The sequence below is a fragment of the Trichomycterus rosablanca genome, chromosome 17 (genome assembly GCF_030014385.1).
Source record: "Trichomycterus rosablanca isolate fTriRos1 chromosome 17, fTriRos1.hap1, whole genome shotgun sequence".
Taxonomy (NCBI): Eukaryota; Metazoa; Chordata; class Actinopteri; order Siluriformes; family Trichomycteridae; genus Trichomycterus; species Trichomycterus rosablanca.
In genome coordinates, this window is record NC_086004.1 from 29,848,411 (window position 1) to 29,870,873 (window position 22,463).

The 22,463-nt window shown below is 44.5% G+C and overlaps 3 protein-coding genes across 4 annotated transcripts in view; 2 read left to right on the top strand and 1 right to left on the bottom strand.

Moving 5' to 3' along the window:
• Nucleotides 1-80: 80 nt before the first annotated feature.
• Nucleotides 81-7,226, bottom strand: LOC134331334 (cleavage and polyadenylation specificity factor subunit 7-like). Of its 2 annotated transcripts, none has more exons than XM_063012697.1 (8): nucleotides 7,011-7,226; nucleotides 5,868-6,050; nucleotides 5,068-5,171; nucleotides 4,084-4,229; nucleotides 3,536-3,983; nucleotides 3,358-3,443; nucleotides 1,031-1,178; nucleotides 81-339 (listed from the first exon to the last, which is right to left on the bottom strand). In XM_063012697.1, exons 1-8 carry the CDS (start codon nucleotides 7,053-7,055, stop codon nucleotides 174-176), a joined length of 1,326 nt encoding a protein of 441 aa, XP_062868767.1. In that variant the 5' UTR covers nucleotides 7,056-7,226; the 3' UTR covers nucleotides 81-173. The 2 variants fall into 2 exon arrangements, with proteins under 2 accessions (XP_062868767.1, XP_062868766.1); XM_063012696.1 differs by having other exon boundaries at nucleotides 3,358-3,446.
• Nucleotides 7,227-7,912: 686 nt separating this feature from the next.
• Nucleotides 7,913-10,950, top strand: sdhaf2 (succinate dehydrogenase complex assembly factor 2). Its single transcript, XM_063012818.1, has 4 exons — nucleotides 7,913-7,986; nucleotides 9,284-9,498; nucleotides 9,576-9,685; nucleotides 10,108-10,950. Exons 1-4 carry the CDS (start codon nucleotides 7,960-7,962, stop codon nucleotides 10,236-10,238), a joined length of 483 nt encoding a protein of 160 aa, XP_062868888.1. The 5' UTR covers nucleotides 7,913-7,959; the 3' UTR covers nucleotides 10,239-10,950.
• A 6,281-nt stretch (nucleotides 10,951-17,231) lies between these two features.
• syt7b (synaptotagmin VIIb) overlaps nucleotides 17,232-22,463 on the top strand; it is a 55,081-nt gene continuing 49,849 nt past the window's right edge. The window contains exons 1-3 of the mRNA XM_063012514.1: nucleotides 17,232-17,240; nucleotides 17,824-17,936; nucleotides 18,116-18,270. Of these exons, the coding sequence (XP_062868584.1) occupies nucleotides 17,232-17,240; nucleotides 17,824-17,936; nucleotides 18,116-18,270 (277 nt within the window). The remainder of the gene's footprint in view (nucleotides 17,241-17,823; nucleotides 17,937-18,115; nucleotides 18,271-22,463) is intronic.

A 22,463-nucleotide genomic window follows, 5' to 3' on the forward strand; every position in this document is an offset into this window, starting at 1 on the left:
CCGTTTGTCTGACCAGGCCGGCGGGTTAGTAATCAGTGATGTGAGAAATAAAACACACGGCGAGTGTAAGAGCACCGATCCTCAGTCTCGCATATTTATTCCCAACAATAATATGAGAATATAAAGAATATTTACATCGAAAGCACAGAAAGCAAGAGTGAACCATCCGCCCGTCAGTGCCTGTGTCTGTGATCCCTCTCCTGACCGCGAGCTCTCTCCGAACCGGACGAGTGACCCCGGTTCCGGTCCCGTTCTCGCTCTCTGTCCGAGCTGGACGAGCGATCTCTGTACCGGTCTCTCTCTCGGCTCCTGGGTCGCTCCTGAGACCGGTGTCTCTTTCTACAGAGGAAGAAAATCAGACGTAAGGGCAGCACACGAACAAGAGGATTGATAAATCATTTGTGATATTTAACACAGAGTTCCAACAGTTCTAAACTTCATGATGGTAGTAAAAATATAAATGACTCTTGAAGTCCTTTTATGACTCGGCCAAACCCTCATAAGCAGAACTTGAATAAACAGAAGCCATCAAAACCCAACTTCCTTTGACAGAACGGACACAAATCACACAGTCACACTCCGAAACCTTTATATAGAAGCTTGTAGATTTGGAATAGGACGTCTAACGAGCACACGGACAGATGTCCGGATATTTTTGGCCATGTTATTAAACAAAACATGGAATTAAACCATGGAGACCAGGTTTATCCATGTCAGGGCTGTGCAAGGCAGGAACACCCGCCTGTGTAGACGCCTGGGTGACTGATAGCATGTACAAAGAGCTCTGACAGGAGGGGGCGCAATTGTACAGAAGCAATGAAGCCAAGCGACATCCCTCCCTCTATGAGGCACGGCCAATTGTGCCGCTTTAGATTGTTGGCCAATGGAGTGCTGACAAAATGGACTCCACGTAACCACAGCGAGAGTCATGTTTAACCAGTCTACGTCTAGAAGTGCAACACCAGCCTGAAAAACACCGGAAAACCCTGCAGGGGGCGCCAATCGACACAAAATCATTGGCCGACAGTACCTGGATGAGCAGTTCTTACTCTCCACAGAGTACAGACAGTCTTTGAGGGACTCGATAAGGGCGTGGCACCGCTCATCTGTGTAAACGCGCGACTGTCTGATCACCGCCATGGCGGTCAGGAGCGTCTCCACGGCCAACGAGATCTCGCCTGCAAATAAAAAGAGAAGAAATGAGATGTAGGCCATTATTGGGGGGGGGGGGGGGTGTATAGTGAATCGTACATATCACTGTGTAACTATTACAGCGGTGCCCAATACGTCGACTGAGATCTACCAGTCAATCGCACAGTGCACGCTGGTAGATCGCGCCTCGTTCAAACAGGTCAGATTGACACAAAATGTGGCCACTGTTTCTTTAATTTGTGGTTTGTTCCCACAGCTACACCTCAGCCTGCCTGAAGCACCGCGAATCTAGAAAGTTTTCATTCATCGGTAGCCAGTTTGCGCCACAAGAACCTCGCATTTAAGAAAATGGCGTTAATTAAAAATGAACAACAAAGCTTTTAAAATCTATTTGATTGTTGTTTGTTCCTGGCTTACTGCAGAATCAGTTCGTGTGATTCTAGTGATTATTGGATGTTTATTGGCCGAAAACGAGACGAAGGAACCTCAGGCGAACATCTAGTATAAAACTAACATGACCACGGTGGTGCACGGTGTCCACTACAAGAATCCCTTTCCCATATTGTTTATTTTTTGCAAAATACGTGCACGTCAGATACACAATATAAGCCGCAGCGGTGAAAACACGCGCTGCAACCAGAGCTGGGATCTCGAATACGTCGTACCGAGTCTCGTCTCTGCCTGCCGGCTGAAGGCCGAGCGGCCACGCGAACAACGATTGGCCTGTTGTTTAGATGGGCGGGACTAAGCCGGATGTGGGTCTCTCTCTGTCAGACTGGTGCGATTACGACCTCTGCTGGCTGATTAGAGGCGCCTGCACAGAGATGAGGAGGGAGTGCTCTTAGTGTGTGTCTCTTCGTACACAACGTTGGGTGGCACAACACTCGTCAATGTGTGGGTGACGAGATGGTGGGTTAGCTTCGATCTCCTCGGTCAGAGCGGGGATCGGCATTGGCGGAGAGGAAGCGTGACGCAATCGGGCAAACTGGACGCGCTAAAGGGGAAGAACAATGGGAGAAAATGCATTTTTTTTTTTAAATACACAATATAAAAAGTCTGAATAGTAGGGGATGCGGTGTCATTGTTTTGTCTTTCTTCGCAAAACTCCTGCCCGACTTTCCATTAAAAAGGAAATGGAACAGTGGTCTCTTATCAAGTCGTCCCCTTTTACTAAGAGGAAATACATTAGATGTGGTTGGGGCATGGTGTCACATGGGTGTCTGCAGTCAAGTGAGCTTTAAGCTGTAGGTCAGGCATGTGCACAGAAGGTGATCGGGAACAAGCTAGGCCGCTGCGATGTAAAGCTCATCACCACTGGACTCTGGAGCTGCAGATAATGCCAAGTTCACACTACACGACTTTCCAAGTGGTCGGGTCGCTGTACAGTTCACTCTACACGACTGATGGGCGATGGGCGGTTTCACACTACACCATCGATCACCAACTGGAATCGCAGGCGAGCTTCTCTGCTCTCCCAAACTACGTTCTGTCACGAAAACAAGCGCGAGAAGTGACGAGAGGTTTAATGACACCACGTCCAAACATGCTCGTCAACAAGTAGCGAGCAAAAGTTGTGCGCTGATGTGCAGAGTAAAATCAGGGAGAAAAAATAAATGAATCTGAGTGGATTTGGCAACACGATCAGTATGGATTGTTCTATAGTGAGTTGGAGGTTAATTAATATTTTTGCAATGCAGCGTGGGTGTTTTGTAGAGAACAATCAGGTCAGAAATACTGTAAGACGTGTGTGTGCTGATGTATTCTGATATAAACTATATTATCCCCCTGTCCCACCTGTTTACACTCCACTCCTGCGTTTCCCCTCACACCGTATCCTGCGTTCTCATTGGCTGTTCGACACCGCACTCATTGCCAGACGTGCAACTGAGATCAGATAACTGACGTGCTAGAAATCTCAATCCGGTCACCGAGCGCTCGGCGAGCCGGCAAATCTAGCGCCGACCAGCCGCCGAGAGAAAAACAGGGCCAAAAGTCGTGTAGTGTGAACCGGGCATAAAGTCACAGTTGGCTGCCATTGCGGCAACTAAGCGTAAGGGCATCGGTCCGGTTAGTTTGGTGTGGATGATTTGGAACAGCGACCGTGAGCCAGACCGTATGAATCGTTTTGATCCGATACTGATACTCAGGCGTCCACATACTTTTGCTCATGTGGATGCGAGTGCGTGAGATTTGTGGAGAGCAGACCTGAGGTGGCTTCAGACATGGCTTTCTTGATGGCACTGCTGGCGACGGTTCTGTTCCTGTTGATCAGCTCCTCGCTCTCTCCGTCCCTGCTGGAGGTCAGACGAGGGTCAGAGCTTCGGTCACTTCACATCAAACTGCACAGTGATTCTGATGTTGTACGGTGTAGCGTGTCTCTCACCTGTTCTGGCTGTACGGCGTGTTACTGTTACTGCTGCCGCTGTTGTGGGTGTTGTGGGTGTTGTGCCCGGACACGAAGCTGGGATTGATGTGCAGGGACGGTGCGGGTGTGCGCGGGTGCGTAAAAGGGTTCGGGACGTGCGTGTTGGGGGGCGGCGTGTTCCGGAAGAACGCGTCAGGGGGGAACATGCCGGGTAAGGGAGGCGTAGGGAGAAGAGCGTTGGGGAACGGAGCGTACGGTAAGCACGGCGGGAACCGAGGGGGAGGCGTGTTAAACAGAGGAGAGGCGCTGTTAAAAAACGGGGGGCTGAAGGAGGGCGGTTTGGAGGGCGGATGGAAGAGGGGGGGCGGGGGGAACCGCTGGACGTTCGGCGAGGACGGAGGGGGGGATGAGGTGCTCGCGCCGTCCTGTTCCGGAGAGCTTTTGGAGCTCAGGCGCAGAGGTATTCCTGTCCGGAAACACAGCGAGAGAGAACGTTTTAAATGGGACCGAGCCACGCCCCAAATACAAAGGTACGGAGGCCACGCCCACTTCGTCGCTGTACTCACGTTTTCTGGCCTCGCTCTCGAACATCTTGAGATATTTGCGAGACGCCACGCGGCACTCCAGCTTCTCGCCGTTGATCTCGTACAGCGACATGGTCTCGAGGAGCCGCTTCACCGACTCCTCCGTGCTCACCACCATCTCGGCAAAGCTGTGAGGATCAAACACGGCAGCTCAAAATAAACCCAAAAAATAATCACAAATAAAAAAACAACCCATTTAATCTGGTGGTGAGGGTCACGGTGGGTCCGGTTCTGCCAGGAAACACTACCCGCAAGGTAGGATCGACCTATTCAGTGCGCCAATCCATCACAGGAAAGCATACACTGATCAGCCGCCTCCTTGTTTCTACACTCACTGTCCATGTTATCAGCTCCACTTACCATATAGAAGCACTTTGTAGTTCTACAATTACTGACTGTAGTTCATCTGTTTCTCTGCATGCTTTGTTACCCCCCTTTCATGCTGTTCTTCAATGGTCAGGACCCCCACAGGACCACCACAGAGCAGGTATTATTTAGGTGGTGGATGATTCTCAGCACTGCAGTGACACTGACATGGTGGTGGTGTGTTAGTGTGTGTTGTGCTGGTATGAGTGGATCAGACACAGCAGCGCTGCTGGAGTTTTTAAACACCGTGTCCACTCACTGTCCACTCTATTAGACACTCCTACCTAGTCGGTCCACCTTGTAGATGTAAAGTCAGAGACGATCGCTCATCTATTGCTGCTGTTTGAGTCGGTCATCTTCTAGACCTTCATCAGTGGTCACAGGACAGTGGTGCTATTGGCCGGTCAGGTGACTACACAGATACGCAGACATGACTGGCTTGTTTTTTGGGAAGGGGTCAGGAGTCCGAACACCCACTCGGGCTCGACTCTCAGCTCAGGTCGAGCCTAATCAGCTGGAACTAAATGTACACGTCCTTTTTATCCACCAGCATCAATCACTAGATCTGAGGTAGGAGACACTGAAACTGGATATACTCACCCTCTGGACTGACCGTTAGCTTTGTTTTCGGCAAACTTAACCTCCACCACGTCTTTCACTCCAAGCTTCTTCGCCATGGCGATCAGATCCTTGTCGGACGTCCACTAGAGTCAGAATTACAGAAGAAACAACATTCATACATAAAATCCTTACAGACAAACACTGGCAATGGAACGAGTCGTACTAACGAGCTTAGTGTGATTTAATAAGCCGATACTGGTAAGCGGAAACCTTTAGGAGCAACGACAACTCAGTCGTCAAGCCACACAAGCTCAAAGAAGAAAACACAGAGCAGTGAAGCATTTCCACAGCATTAAAAAACACCATCCTCGGTTAAAGCACTCACTACAGAGTCCCAAACTACACCAAGCAACATCAGCAACACAAGGACTGTCAGGAGCTTCAGAGATCATGTTTCTGTGGCCAATATGTTGTATAAAGCACACCAGCATTGGATTCCGGAGTAGTAAAAAAATGCTTTCTGGCATCTAGCAACACACTAGAAGGATTTAGGTTCAGTTCATGCCAGCGTTTGTCCAAAAGTGTAACGTGCCGACTATAAAGAGTATAAATACTAATCTGGAGCTGAACGCTGCAGCGTGCATTTATGTTCCACAGAGTGGGTTCCATTTAGAAATGCCTGCCCAGAGCCCTGACCTCAGCCCCATTTAACACCTCTGGAATGTCAAACCTCAATAATACTTGTGTCTAAATGGAAACAAATGCCTGCAGTAATGTGCATCAACACAATTCTGAAGGTAAAGCTAACGTGTCACTGGTCGCAGATGGATGAAACCTACCCAGTTGAAGTGACCCACATAGACAGAAAAGGGTCTGGCTAGTGGTTTACCACCTTCCAATTTCTCATCTTCCGATTTGGGGTCCTCAGACTCCGTTTTTACCGGCGTCATCACGCTGGTCACAGATCCGGTTAAGACGTCATCGTAGAGAGCATCGGCTTCACTCTGGACAGAGTCTTCGGCCTGTGGCACACACGAAAACAGACAGGAGGTCAGAACTTGTACACAATCATGCAGTCACTTAGAAACAGCCGGTCTAGAAAATGGTTTAGGTGCAGTTAGAGTCAAAAGTTTACATACAGCTAGGTATGAGGCGTGTGTAGCCTAGATCAGAGCAGTCCTGACATTTCCATAGATTTTTGGAATGTCTGAATCATTGTAAAAGACCTTCTTGGATTTAAGTTATTTGGTATCAAAATCAAACAAGCCTATGTTTACAATCTAGAGTCCAACGACAGGGTGCTTTACACCTCTCAAGCTAAAGAGTATACAAGCTTGGAGTTGTATATTCGGACTGGACATTAAGATTCGAGAGTCAAGATTAACTTTACGGTCATTCCACTGTACACCAAGGTGCATAGAAAAATGAAATGATGTGCATTGGGTTTATCCTAAAAACACCGCAGATTTAAAATAGAGAGCATATATAAAAATAGTAATAAAAATATGTAGGACTGAAATAGATACAGCAAAAGTTACATATAATAATATTCACATGCCGACATTATTATATTGCACAAAATGATTTACCCTTAAATAAAATATGCATCAGAACTTGGTTAGTTTGTTCTGTTCAGGAGTCTTAAAACTCAGTTTGTGTGTCTACGTTGCTTTCAGTGGCAGAGTAAAACTCATTCCAGATACACTTTTAGTAAATCAGTTTAGAAGATCCAGGTCCATAAACAGCCAATGTTCGTCTATAAAGATTCACTGATGCACCAGTGTTTCTAAATTGCCACCCATTAGAAGTGTGTCCACATACTTTTGACAAAGTGGTGCATGTTACCATGGCACGTGTTCCACCTTATTCACAGCATTTTGCACCCAGATAAACTAAACCCATCCTTTCCTTTCTAAACCCTCAGGTCCTGAATAAGTTCACCATAAACAGCAGATATAAGAGGCCTGTCCTGCATCTCTCACCTCTTCTGTGTTCAGATCCTCGTAGATATCAACGTGCTCCGCCATCACGGAATAAAATAAACTCCTCGGTACTTGTTCACAGCTTTACCATGCACACACTAATAAATAAACACGTTTAAGTAATCCAGAAACGATGGAAATGAAATCCTATATTATTCATGACAACCGAGATTGATTCTGTTTGGCTGGCTGGTATCTACAGTATAACCCACCTCCTTTACTTTTTCTTTCCCAACCGTTTTCACACAAACCCCGCCTATCTATAATTATGATTGGTCAGTAATACACAAATGCTGTGATTTTATTGGCTATTATAGGTAGCGCCCAATTATTGGCCATTCCTAATTCAGCAGGTTTAATACAGGTGGAAATAAAATTCATTTTTAGTAACAAATACATCTTTCAATTAGAATGTTTAGTATATTAGTCAGTATAAATATTTACTTTGTATATATTACAATGCGTTTAAAATTTTCATATAAAATTAAAAATTTTGTTGCGATTATTTAAAACGTTTTGACTGTAAACATTTAATAATAACGTTAATGTTGTTAGAATAAGTAATATGAGTTAAAGCGTGTTAAGAAACTGTTTAAGAAAGATATTAAATAAAAAATAAATGTCGATAGCTTTTAAAGTAGAATAAGTAAATCAGTCTGTTGCTAAATTGTAGTCCATTTTACGAAATAAACTACATTTCCTATGAGTTCACTCAGAAGGCCAGGCTGTATCGACAAATCAGACGGCATACTCTCATCCGGGTATTCATGTTTCGCAATCGTGAGGTAGGGTAACGGTTGCGTCTCAAATCGCACACTTGTTTATTACCTAGTGTGTCCAAAAGGTATCGACTCTATATAGGAGATGCACACTACGTAGCAAAACAACATGCGATTTAGGACGCAACCTAACACAGAGCAGTGTATATTCTTATGAAATAGAGGTCACCATGCTGTCATCTGCAATAACAAAAGCAGTAAGTGTTTATATATTGTGTATAAAATGATTATTTTCTGTAATGTTTAATGTTATGTTTAATATAATTTTAAAAAAGCACTGAGATATAAAACGCGTAGGTAAAGTTTACGTTTCAGTAAGCTAAGCTATCTGGTGTAGAACTAAATATTGAAGTCACGTTGTTAATCAAAGTCAGGTCATAATTATGCTCCAAACCTGCTTTTATAATTCTTTTCTAAATAAATAAGTCGTCCTATTTGAAATGGTTTGTGGTGGGATGTTGGAGCTGTTCTACAGTCTGATATTGCTCCTGAAGTTCCAATAATACGTTTTAATAATAATGTCTAAATGTGACTTTTGGAAAGAACATGGAACAATCAGGACTTCATCCTGCAGTTCATCAACCAGCCCTTGATCAGCATTATCAGCCTGGAATATGGAAAGATTATCAGGAATGATGATCTGCACCATAGGGTGCACCGGATGCTGTAAGAAGAATCGGATGAAATGATTTCCAGCTCTGTCACTTTACAGCTGGCAGCTGAACATCGTGGATTAAATACATTGTTTGTTTTCCTCCAGACAAATACATTAAAATGTAAGAAATACAATAAATGTCGCTTAGGTCGCTTAAGAATGTAGGTTTTGGGTTCTTTACATGGCACTGGGGTGGCACGGTGGCTAAGTGGGTAGCCTTGTCGCCTCACAGCAAGAAGGTCCTGGGTTCGATCCCCAGGATCCTTTCTGTGTGGAGTTTGCATGTTCTCCCCGTGTCTGTGTGGGTTTCCTCTGGGTGCTCCGGTTTCCTCCCACAGTCCAAAGACATGCACGTGAGGTGAATTGGAGATACTAAATTGTCCAGGACTGTGTTTGATATAAACTTGTGAACTGATGAACCTTGTGTAATGAGTAACTACCGTTCCTGTCACGAATGTAACCAAAGTGTAAAACATGACGTTAAAATCCTAATAAACAAACAAACAAACAAACATGGTACTGATGCTTGATTACGGATAATAATGGATAAATTAAGTACTTTATTGATCCCTGAGGGAAATAATTTTGCTGCAGCATCATACAAGGTACATTTGTTCAGAAAATAAATAGTATATAATTTGTTTATACAGAATTAAATAAGGCTGTAGGTTTAAAAGTGACAAGTCACCATATTAAATATATCATTTATTATTTATATTATTTATACCACCAGTTTCTTTAGTGCAGGAATTGTGCAGTGACTGATTAGACTTGCAACTGTACAGTTCCATTCCATTAATCATATCACCTGCTCCACTTGCTTTTGTCTGTATTTCCAGCTCCTGCGTGGTGCGTTTCAGATCCCACAGCGTTCGGCGCTTCCTGTAACAGTCCTGAGTCGATCTTTTCGAGGAGATGCTCCAGAACCTCATCTGATCGAGATCCCTCTGCCGCCGTGGGAGGAGAAGATGAACGAGTCGCTGGACATCAAGAAGAAGCGGCTGCTGTACGAGAGCAGGAAGAGAGGCATGCTGGAGAACTGCATCCTGCTCAGGTCTGGAGATACTAAACTCGGCATCCGAATCAATCTTCTTATAAAAAATGCTAACACTGTGATTCTTTGTCCCGTAGCCTGTTTGCTAAGCGGTACCTGGAGTCCATGAGTGAATCCCAGCTGCGCCAGTACGACCAACTCATTAACGAGCCCAGTAACGACTGGGACATCTACTACTGGGCTACAGGTTAGATATGAGGGGCTGGGAGAACGTTCCACACACCATCATTAACACTAGTCTGTACTGATGTAGTGAGCCTGTAAGTTATGCTAGCCCAGCGTCTGAATCCCCAGTGCTATCGGCCGGTCGGGCGTCTTCATACAGACATGATGGACTTGGCTATGTCTGATGGGAGGAGGGGGTTGCGCAATCCCCATGATTGATGCCATTCAGTCTGGGGTGTGTTAATGCATTTCGCCCCCCGTGATTCCAAGGTTAACGGACCCACAGCAACCCTGACCAGGATAAAGTGGAGCTAAATCCACGCAGTAATCAGAGAAACAGACTCACCTGAACTGATCGGATTGTACCTGTGATTTAGCTCAGCGTTTTTGTTGTTGTTGTTTCCACTATTTTGTCCACCACGTTTCATTCTTCCTGTCCTGTAGGGGCGAAGCCGGCGCCCGACGTGTATCAGGGAGAGGTGATGGACCTGCTGAAGGAATTCACCAAGAACAAAGAGATGGAGCAGAGGCTGGACGCTCCAGATCTCGACTACCTCGATAAGAGCAGCAATTAAAAACATCCGTACTTTTATCTTCTGCTCTTGACGTGATCGGCACCACATGAGGAACACGTCAGAACCGTACCTACAGTGACTGATATTAATCATTCGGTTGTTTAGAAGGTTCTAGAACGTACTATAACTTCTGCATGGACTCATAAGTCCTCTTGAATGTTTGCGATAAACTACAGCAGACTTCTCTGTGTCCATATAAATAGGGTAGTTTGACTTCACCTATTTAAAAAAAACCCCATAAAACAGTAGTTTCCTTTTCTGGGAGATCATTCTTCTTACCTTTATCTCTCAATTTAGTCGTTTCCAATTCCTGATTGTAAATCTGATCTGATCACTGAGAGCCGGATATTCACACGCACCCTCCGACAGGGGGTCCGATCAGTGGGCGCTTTTTATCACCGGGCAGTGTTGGGTTCTCACTCAGAGCTTTATCGTGTACGGAGAGCCAGGCTAAGCTCTGTGTGAGGAGGGTACATTTGGGGAATTGGATATGACTAATAAGAAAGAAAATACACAAATAAATTAAAAAATGCACGTCACTGACACGTCTATGAAAGCGTCTTTATTTTAGATAGACGCTGTTAAAACTTGTATGAATTGATTTGTTTTTTTTATTTGTGTAAGATTGAACATTTTGATGCTTTTTTGATTGTTTTTCATCATGTATAATAATTATACTGTAAAATAAAAATGCGTTATAATAAATTATAAAGGTCTTTGTTAGTCGAGTGGTTTTCCATTATCTCCCTGATTGGCTCTATCTTGGATGGATTGGCGCCCTCTTCAGGGTTTTCCTGCCTTGCACCCAGCTTCCCGATGGAACAGGACCTGCAGCGACCCTGACCAGGATTAAACGGTGGATGGAAGTTAATTGAAATGAACCTTGAATGTACCTGCTGCTACAAATGTACTTAAATAAGAGATTAGTTTTGTGCATCATAAACATTTCTATTATTATTTCTCAACGCGTTTTGAATACATACAGTATTAATACTTCATCAACAGCCATTAAATGAATTCATGTAAACAATGTATTCATTCGTTTATTAATTTAATTTCACATTTAATTAAAGCTTAATTAGAGCAGCTAAAGTTCTCGTCTGATGTGGGACCCTCCATGGTGCAGCTTGTAGAAGGTTCTGCAGACCTGAATTTGGATACTTGCCTCTCCCAAAATCATGCAGAAGGTGGACTGGATGTTCTAAACTACCCCTAGATGTGATGTGTGTGGCAGATTTAAACCCTGGTGTGTGTATTTGTAGGGCTTTTAGCTCACAGCAGCCCTGTTTAGAATGAAATGCTTACTAATAATGAATAAATGAGTCAAATAATAATAATAATAATAATAGCATTAATAAACTTGTGGGCAAATCAACACGAATCAATCACCATGATGGAGTGAATAAGCGATTGGTTGCATTATGACTTTCAGACCTCTAGGTGGCAGCACATACTGAATTATAACGAGATTTTAGCCCAATTTAACGCTGCTCTGAGGTAAAGATAAATTAACAGATTAAATAAATAAAGATCAAATTAAAATACACTTTGTTCCCTACAAGGTATATACATGAAATTCCACAAACAGAATACATTATTAATCGTGTGGTTCTCAAACTTTACACATACACACATACACACACACACACACACACACACACACACGTTGACAGATAAATTGTGCTGCAGCGTTTTTTCCCTTAAGACATGAAGGTTCAAACCCAGGTTCACAACTATTTGGCTGTGTAACACCCACACAACCAGCTGTCCGACTGAGCTGCCTAGTCGTGACTAATTATATACAAAATTCTTATACATATAATGACTTTACAATCTCTCAGAAGTGACGCAGCTAGACGAGTGGGTGTTGCATTGCAACAGGTCCAGGTACCTGGGTTTGATCTCCACCTGTGTCCATCTGTCTGTTAGGAATTTCCTTCATCCACCCCTCAAAAACATTCAGAACCAGTTTATTATGAGTGAGTGAATGTTTTAGTGTGTTGCCCTGCGATGTCCAGTGTGTTTCCGGCTGGTACTGGACCCACTGCAACCCTAATCAGGATGGAGAGATGTTCAATCCATAACAGAAGCACTGTTTGATATACTGTACACCGATCAGCCATAACATTAAAACCACCTCCTTGTTTCTACACTCACTGTCCATTTTATCAGCTCCACTTACCATATAGAAGCACTTTGTAGTTCTACAATTACTGACTGTAGTCCATCTGTTTCTCTGCATGCTTTGTTACCCCCCTTTCACCCTGTTCTTCAATGGTCAGGACCCCCACAGGACCACCACAGAGCAGGTATTATTTAGGTGGTGGATGATTCTCAGCACTGCAGTGACACTGACATGGTGGTGGTGTGTTAGTGTGTGTTGTGCAGGTACGAGTGGATCAGACTCAGCAGCGCTGCTGGAGTTTTTAAACACCGTGTCCACTCACTGTCCACTCTATTAGACACTCCTACCTAGTTGGTCCACCTTGTAGATGTAAAGTCAGAGACGATCGCTCATCTATTGCTGCTGTTTGAGTCGCTCATCTTCTAGACCTTCATCAGTGGTCACAGGACGCTGCCCCCATTTGTTCACATTTTCAGCATTTAGCAGACGCTTTTATCAAATCGACTTACAGTACTGTGACAGTATACAGTCTAAGCAGTAAACAGTAAGACTTAAGAGCCTTGCTCAAGGGCCCAACAGTAGGAAACTGCCAGGGTGGAAGTTAGAACCAGCGACCTTCCTAATATGAAACGGCTGCTAAATTCTGCTCAATTATCGTTATGCATTTGATGTGATGAATATATCTGAATAGAAAACACGTCCATCGCTGAGATATAAATTCCACACGTTCATTACCTGCGGTTTCCTCCCACGCCAGCTTTAATAAATTTATACAACAATATTCTTTCTGCCTCCGGGCGTCCACAAACAATCAAGCCGTTTTCTCTTCATTACTGCAGTCAGATTTGCATGTAATTGCTTGTAGATTCATTTATCTTTGTTTCTTAATGTGGAGTTTATGAAGCCTTCATGCCAGTGTGGCGCGGAATTACCGTGACTGGATTTACTTCAAACTTCAAGACATGTCGAGGTATATTTTATAAAATTTTATAGATTTGGAAACTTTTTAATACCCTGTTTTTAGAAAAACATACAAAAATGAGACTTTAGATTCGGTTTCTCAATGAAAAGTGAAATCAAATAACTGTAATCACTGAAGAGTCACAAGAGTGGTTTGGTTCACGACACTTTTTAAATAGAAATGAACAGTTTGGCAAGCAAGAAGGGTTTGGGTTTGATTCCTCTGTGATTCCTTTCTGTGTGGATTTCGCATGTTCTCCCTGTGTCCGTGTGGATTCCTTCCAGGTGCTCCGGTTTCCTCCAACAGTCCAAAGACCTACGCTTAGGTTAACTGGAGATTGAAAATTGTCCGAAGTGTGTGTGTGTGTGTGTGTTCTGTGATAGACTGGCAACCTGTCCTGGGTGTTTCCTGCCTTTTGTCCAATGATTTAGACCCACAGCAACCCTGATCAGGATGAAGCAATGGTAAAACAGACAATGAATGAATGTTTGGCTTGGTGGCACAAAGACGCAGCCGGTACAAACCCAGATCCAAAAAAGTTTGGACGGAGAGGTAAAATGCCAAACTAACAAACAAACAAACAAATAAATAAATAAGGAATTAGTGAACTGTCTTTCTTTTACTGGTTTGGATTGAAAACAGCGAAAATAAATGAACTTTTTTGATATATTGGTTATATATTAATTCCTAATTTGATTCCTGCGACACATTCCAAAAAAGTTGAGACGGGGCGAAGCTTGAGCGAAGATCAAAAGCGCCTGAATAAAAAAAAATCAATCAATCTGAAAATCAACCTGTGATGATGGTACTCGCCCTAAAACGAGCCCAGGATCAATCTGAGGTCCAGACTCTGGTCTGCTAATCAGGAGACTGCAAATGTATGTTTACGTTTTCGGCATTTCGCATACGCTTTTATCCAAATCGACTTACGGTACGGTGACAGGGCCTTGCTCAAGGGCCCATAAGGGACAAACTTGCATGGCTGGAGCTTAAACCTGTGACAATCAGATTACTAGTCCTGGTCCTGGTGCTGTATTCCGATAAATAAATCTTGTTGTTCCGATGAATAAATCTGTTAATGATTCATGTGAGGCAGATAACCAATTCCAAGGGCCCCAGGTACACAAGGGGCCCAAGGTCACATCCAAAACCTTTCCCAGGTAACCTGAGAGACTCTCCCCCTCTCTCTCTTCCCCTCTCGCCGGTACGTTCTCTCTGCTCTCGGTAATCAGGCCGATCTTTCATCTTGTGCCAGACACGCGGCTTTGAAAGTGCAGCGGAGGGAAGACAGACGCTGAGCACTTCATCTCCAGCGCTTTGTTGTTGGGAGAGAAAGTGATGCTGAGTAAAAAAAAACATCATCGGTACCCGAGCTCGGCTACTTTTTTAAAAACTGAAGATTAGCTGGGCTGACGGGGCCGATCTGGAACTGTTCTGCACGTTTCCACCACAGTCAGTTCACCCTGGCATCGTTTGGTCACCAGGGTATCAACTTTAGGAACTCTAGTGCTCTCGGGTGGGACTGATGCTGTACAGTAGCCCAATACTGTTTGGATCAAGGGTTCGCTGTGCTGGATTGGCGCCCACCCCGACCCATAACAGGATAAAGTGGTGGTAAGGAAATGAAATAATTCTATTCATGGGCGCTCTGGTGGTGCAGTGGTAAATTACTTTAGCCCAACTACTGTTTGGGTTCGGGGTTTGAATCCCCATCTGTGAATCCTATCTCTCAGTTGGGACCCAACCCTATACAAACATGATTGGCTCTGTCTGAGGAAGGTTACTGCACTGTGCCTAGTTATTCAGCAGAAACAGGACCCACCCTGACCCTGACCAGGATAAAGCAGTAATAAAACATGAAAATGAAATACCCTCCTCCTGTGTCAGGGTCGTGGTGGGTCTGGTGCTCTAGAAAAAAACGGGCCCGGGGTAGGAACTCACCCTGGGTAGAGCGTCAGTCTATCACAGGGCATTGCCCACTCGCTCACTCACCCACATATTCACTCACTCACTCACTCACTCACTTATTTACTCACTCACTCACTCACTCACTTATTTACTCACTCACTCATTCACTTACTCACTCACTCACTCACTCACTCATTCACTCACTCACTTATTTACTCACTCACTCACTCATTCACTCACTCACTTATTTACTCACTCACTCACTCACTCACTCACTCACTCATTCACTCACTCACTTATTTACTCACTCACTCACTCATTCACTCACTCACTTATTTACTCACTCACTCACTCACTCACTCACTCATTCACTTACTCACTTATTTACTCACTCACTCACTCACTCACTCACTTATTTACTCACTCACTCACTCATTCACTTACTCACTTATTTACTCACTCACTCACTCACTCACTCACTTATTTACTCACTCACTCACTCACTTATTTACTCACTCTCACTCACTCACTCACTTATTCACTTACTCACTCACTCACTCATTCACTTACTCACTCACTCACTCACTCATTCACTCATTCACTTATTTACTCACTCACTCACTCACTCATTCACTTATTTACTCACTCACTCACTCACTCACTTATTTACTCACTCACTCACTCACTCATTCACTTACTCACTTATTTACTCACTCACTCACTCACTCACTCACTCACTCATTCACTTATTTACTCACTCACTCACTCACTCACTTATTTACCCACTCACTCACTCACTCATTCACTTATTTACTCACTTATTCATTCCTTCATTCATTCATTCATTCATTTGCTCACTGACTCACTCACTCACTCATTCACTTATTTACTCACTCACTCACTCACTCATTCATTCCTTCATTCATTCATTCATTCATTTGCTCACTGACTCACTCACTCACTCATTCACTTACTTATTTACTCACTCACTCACTCACTCATTCACTCACTCACTTATTTACTCACTCACTCACTCACTCACTCATTCATTCCTTCATTCATTCATTCGTTTGCTCACTCACTCACTCACTCATTCACTTACTCACTTATTTACTCACTCACTCACTCACTCACTCATTCACTCACTCACTCACTCACTCACTCATTCATTCCTTCATTCATTCATTTGCTCACTGACTCACTCACTCATTCACTTACTCACTTATTTACTCACTCACTCACTCACTCACTCATTCACTCACTCACTTATTTACTCACTCACTCGCTCACTCATTCACTCACTCACTTATTTACTCACTCACTCGCTCACTCATTCACTCACTCACTTATTTACTCACTCACTCGCTCACTCATTCACTCACTCACTTATTTACTCACTCACTCACTCACTCACTCATTCACTCACTCACTTATTTACTCACTCACTCACTCGCTCACTCATTCACTCACTCACTCACTCATTCATTCTTTCATTCATTCATTCATTTGCTCACTGACTCACTCGCTCACTCATTCACTCACTCACTTATTTACTCACTCACTCACTCATTCACTCACTCACTTATTTACTCACTCACTCACTCGCTCACTCATTCACTCACTCGCTCACTCATTCACTCACTCACTTATTTACTCACTCACTCACTCACTCACTCATTCATTCTTTCATTCATTCATTCATTTGCTCACTGACTCACTTACTCACTCACTTTTATTTAGGGACAATTTAGAGCTGATAATCCACCTTCTGCATAATCAGCTCAGTGTACCTGGACAAAACCCATGCAGACATGAAGAGAACATGCCAAATCCTTATAGGTAATGATCAGAGGTGAGGTTTGAACCCAGATCCCCGGGACCCAAGAGCTGGGGAGCACCTACAGTACTTGATAACCTGGGTTAATCCTGTCTGCTGGTCACTGTCTATGGGGAGTTTGGTATGTTCTCTTGATGTCTGTATGGATTTCCTCTCAGAATCATGCAGAAGGTGAACTGGGAGGGTGTATTTCTGAAGGTGTATTTCTGCCTTGCATGAATGAATGAATGAATCTAGAGAAAAATGTTTCCAGGTCAGCATGTGCCCTCCTGCAGAAGGTGGACTGGCTGCTTTAAAATGCCCAAGATTGTAAGTGAGTACATGAATGAATGAATGAATTAATTAACTAATTCTTTATTTAACATGTCTGTGATGGATTGGCACCTTTTCTATGGTGTATCCCTGCCTTGTGCCCATTGTCCCTTGTGCCCACTGAATGAAGCGGTTAATGAAAATGAATAAATGAATGATTCTAGAGAAAATGTTTATGGTCAGCATGGCAGTACCGTCCTGCAGAATGTAGACTGGCTGTGTTAAAATGCCCAAGATTGTGAGTGAGTGAGTGAATAAATGAAAGAATGATTTAGTGAATTAATTTATGATGTCTGTGATGGATTGGCACCTTGTCCATGGTATATCGCTGCCATTTGTCTCACAAGAATGAAGCTGTTGAATGAATGAATGAATGAATGAATGAATGGGTAAAGCAGCGTTTTGGTGAGTTTGGTGTGAATGAACGTGTCTGTTTGACCAGTCTGACCTCAAGCAGAGCCCTGACCTCAACCGCATCCGAGAGCTTTGGGATGAATCGGGACGCTCGGCGTGCGTGTGCACGCGTGACGGGAGTGTGAGAGGAATGATGATGATGTGTGTGTGTGCATGGAGAGAGAGAGAGACAGAAAGAGAGAGAGACAGAGAGAGAGAGAGAGACCTGATGGATCGGATCGGCTGGGAGACGCGTGAGCTGACTGGCGGCGGGCACGCGCGCGCTCCTCCACGCTCGTTCACGCGAGTCTGAAACACCACAGCGTTCCAAATTCCCTCAGTTCCGGACGCAGAGAGAGTTTCGATTCGGGAGGAGCAGAGAGGATAAAGCGGGATAACCGGGAACGGGAAAGAAGGTGGAACGGGAAGGAGAACGCGGAAGGAGAGGCAGCCATGCGCCTGAACCGAGACGCCGAGGAGGAGGAGGACGGCAAAGGTGAGCGCTCCTTCCCAAACCCTTCTCTCCTTCTGTCAGTCATGCCATGCCATGCCATGCCATGCCATCCCTCTCTCAGGCGCGATGCTGTGCCATGCATTGTCCACAATTAACACCCAATTACACGTGCAAACAGGTTTCTATAGTAACCAGCGCGGGAAAACACCATAAATATTTTGCATTCATGTTTTAATTTGCTTCAGCAGGACGTAACACTTGCATTATTCAGTGTGTGTGTGTGTGTGTGTGTGTGTGCGCGCGTGTGTGTTGTGTTTGGTTTTCATTGTATCAAGCCACGCACAAGGTCATCACACACACACACACACACACACACCATCAGTCAATGCACGGTCATTAGAGCGCGTGTCGGAGCAGGTGCGCGTGCATATGATGCACAGGTGTGTGTGTGTGTGTGTGTGTTTTGGTTTTCTGAATGTGCACCCGATGCTCTTGAGAGATGGATATGTCTTAATGAGGCAAGAGAAGGACGGCGTGGGCATCGAGCGTGCGTCCGTGCCCTGGATGCCCTCTCCTCCTGTTGCGCGCGCTGTGGCTAAAATTAGACTCGTGCGCTCATGATACTGAGACGGAGCAGAAATCCGGGTGGATGGAGACGATCTGAGACGATCTGAGACTAAGACTGAGACTAAGACTGAGACTGAGACTGAGATCGGTGATGATACACAGTTGTGTTATCAGTCGGTTCACGCGCGAGACGCTGCGCTTATCTCTTCTGCACGGCACGGGCAACACACTGGGTGTCCTGTGTGTGTGTGTGTGTGTGTGTGTGTGTGCTGGTCTGTCATTGTGCATGCAATGTGTGTGTACTGTGCATTTATGTGTGTGTGTGTGTGTGTGTGTGTGTGTGTGTGTGTGCTGGTCTGTCATTGTGCATGCAATGTGTGTATACTGTGCATTTATGTGTGTGTGTGTGTGTGTGTGTGTGCTAGTCTGTTATGGTGCATGCAATGTGTGTGTACTGTGTATGTATTTCTGTCTGGATTCTGTGTATGTGTATATGTGTATATGTGTGTGTGTGTGTGTGTGTGTGTGTGTGCACTATGTAAACACTGTTTTGTTGTGCATGCACTGTGTGTATACTGTGTGTGTATGCTGTGTGTTCACTATGTGTGCTTGTGCTGTCATTGTGCATGCAATGTGTGTGTGTACTATGTATGTATGTGTGTGTGGGATATGTGTGTGTGTGTGCACTAGGTATGCTTGTGTGTATGTGTATACTGTGTGTGTTTATGTGTGTGTGTGTTTGTGCACTGTGTATGCTTGTTCTGTTAGTGTGCATGAGATGTGTGTGTGAACTGTATATATACAGTGTATCACAAAAGTGAGTACACCCCTCACATTTCTGCAGATATTTAAGTATATCTTTTCATGGGACAACACTGACAAAATGACACTTTGACACAATGAAAAGTAGTCTGTGTGCAGCTTATATAACAGTGTAAATTTATTCTTCCCTCAAAATAACTCAATATACAGCCATTAATGTCTAAACCACCGGCAACAAAAGTGAGTACACCCCTAAGAGACTACACCCCTAAATGTCCAAATTGAGCACTGCTTGTCATTTTCCCTCAAAAATGTCATGTGATTTGTTAGTGTTACTAGGTCTCAGGTGTGCATAGGGAGCAGGTGTGTTCAATTTAGTAGTACAGCTCTCACACTCTCTCATAGTGGTCACTGAAAGTTCCAACATGGCACCTCATGGCAAAGAACTCTCTGAGGATCTTAAAAGACGAATTGTTGCGCTACATGAAGATGGCCAAGGCTACAAGAAGATTGCCAACACCCTGAAACTGAGCTGCAGCACAGTGGCCAAGATCATCCAGCGTTTTAAAAGAGCAGGGTCCACTCAGAACAGACCTCGCGTTGGTCGTCCAAAGAAGCTGAGTGCACGTGCTCAGCGTCACATCCAACTGCTGTCTTTGAAAGATAGGCGCAGGAGTGCTGTCAGCATTGCTGCAGAGATTGAAAAGGTGGGGGGTCAGCCTGTCAGTGCTCAGACCATACGCCGCACACTACATCAAATTGGTCTGCATGGCTGTCACCCCAGAAGGAAGCCTCTTCTGAAGTCTCTACACAAGAAAGCCCACAAACAGTTTGCTGAAGACATGTCAACAAAGGACATGGATTACTGGAACCATGTCCTATGGTCTGATGAGACCAAGATTAATTTGTTTGGTTCAGATGGTCTCAAGCATGTGTGGCGGCAATCAGGTGAGGAGTACAAAGATAAGTGTGTCATGCCTACAGTCAAGCATGGTGGTGGGAATGCCATGGTCTGGGGCTGCATGAGTGCAGCAGGTGTTGGGGAGTTACATTTCATTGAGGGACACATGAACTCCAATATGTACTGTGAAATACTGAAGCAGAGCATGATCCCCTGCCTCCGGAAACTGGGTCGCAGGGCAGTGTTCCAGCATGATAATGACCCCAAACACACCTCTAAGACGACCACTGCTTTATTGAAGAGGCTGAGGGTAAAGGTGATGGACTGGCCAAGCATGTCTCCAGACCTAAACCCAATAGAACATCTTTGGGGCATCCTCAAGCGGAAGGTGGAGGAGTGCAAAGTCTCGAATATCCGCCAGCTCCGTGATGTCGTCATGGAGGAGTGGAAAAGCATTCCAGTGGCAACCTGTGAAGCTCTGGTAAACTCCATGCTCAGGAGAGTTAAGGCAGGTCTGGGAAATAATGGTGGCCACACAAATTATTGACACTTCAGGAACTTTCACTAAGGGGTGTACTCACTTTTGTTGCTGGTGGTTTAGACATTAATGGCTGTATATTGAGTTATTTTGAGGGAAGAATAAATTTACACTGTTATATAAGCTGCACACAGACTACTTTTCATTGTGTCAAAGTGTCATTTTGTCAGTGTTGTCCCATGAAAAGATATACTTAAATATCTGCAGAAATGTGAGGGGTGTACTCACTTTTGTGATACACTGTATGTGTGTGTAGACGGTGTGTAGGTTTTTTGTCTGTAAGTGTGTATGTTTGTGTGTGTATGCTTAATGCATGCCTATCTTGCTGTTGTCCATGTAATCTGTGTGTATATAAGTGTGTGTGGACTGTGTGTGTGTGTGTGGACTGTGTGTGTGTGTGTGTGTGTGTGATTTCGCAATCAAGGTTCACCCTGGTTTAAAACCACTTTGACCTTTTATATGGGTTTATGTGGGCTACACAATTACTGACTGTAGCTCATCTGTTGCTCTGTACACCTTAACCCCCCCCATCCCATTATTTAATCAAAAATGAACCCCTGTAGGACCCCCTACTGACCAGATGACTCTGACATGGTGATGACAGAATATGTGACAGGTGTACCAGGTGCAGCAGTGTTGTTGGTATAGGTGTTTCTAATAAAGCGCTCAGCTAGGGTATAGTGCCAACAGGCCAGGTCACCACTTGCACCGCCCCATGTTGCAGTGCACACACACACACACACACACACACAATAAATCATCCTTCATTTAATCAAATACATTACAAAGACATGCACACAGTACACACACACACACACCTACTGTACATATAGTGTGTGTGTGTGTGTGTGTGTGTGTGTGTGTGTGTATGTGACGTAATCTGTTTGATTAAACAAAGACTGATTTATTGTGTGCACTGTGTGTGTTGTGGGAGGCACCTCCCTTCTGTGTGAAGTTTGCATGTTCTCCCCGTGTCCGTGTGGGTTTCCTCCGGGAGCTCCGGTTTCCTCCCACAGTCCAAAGACATGAGGTTAGATTAATTGAAGCTTCTAGAAAGTGTGTGTGTGTGTGTGTGTGTGTGTTTGTGATGGGCACACCCCAATGACTAGAAAGCCCCATTCTGATTGGTTATTGGTTTGTGTTTGCGTTTTTGACGTCACCCCTGATTGGTTGATCTGAAGCACCTGAGATGCTCGTGTTTCCCCGGTGATTCCTCCTCAGTGTTTGAGAATTCCACACACACCTCAAGGTGGACGTATTGACTAGGTTCAAGTGTGTGTGTGTGTGTGTGTGTGTGTGTGTGTGTGTGATGCGCTGACTAGTCTACTAATGTCACCCGAGGTCTGAATCAACACGTGTTCAAAACACGGACACACGGTAACGGAGGTGAAGCTTCACCGCTCCACAATCAGACCGGGAAAGGAACCCGGATCGGACTCATCCAGAAACGGGCACAAATTCCCACAG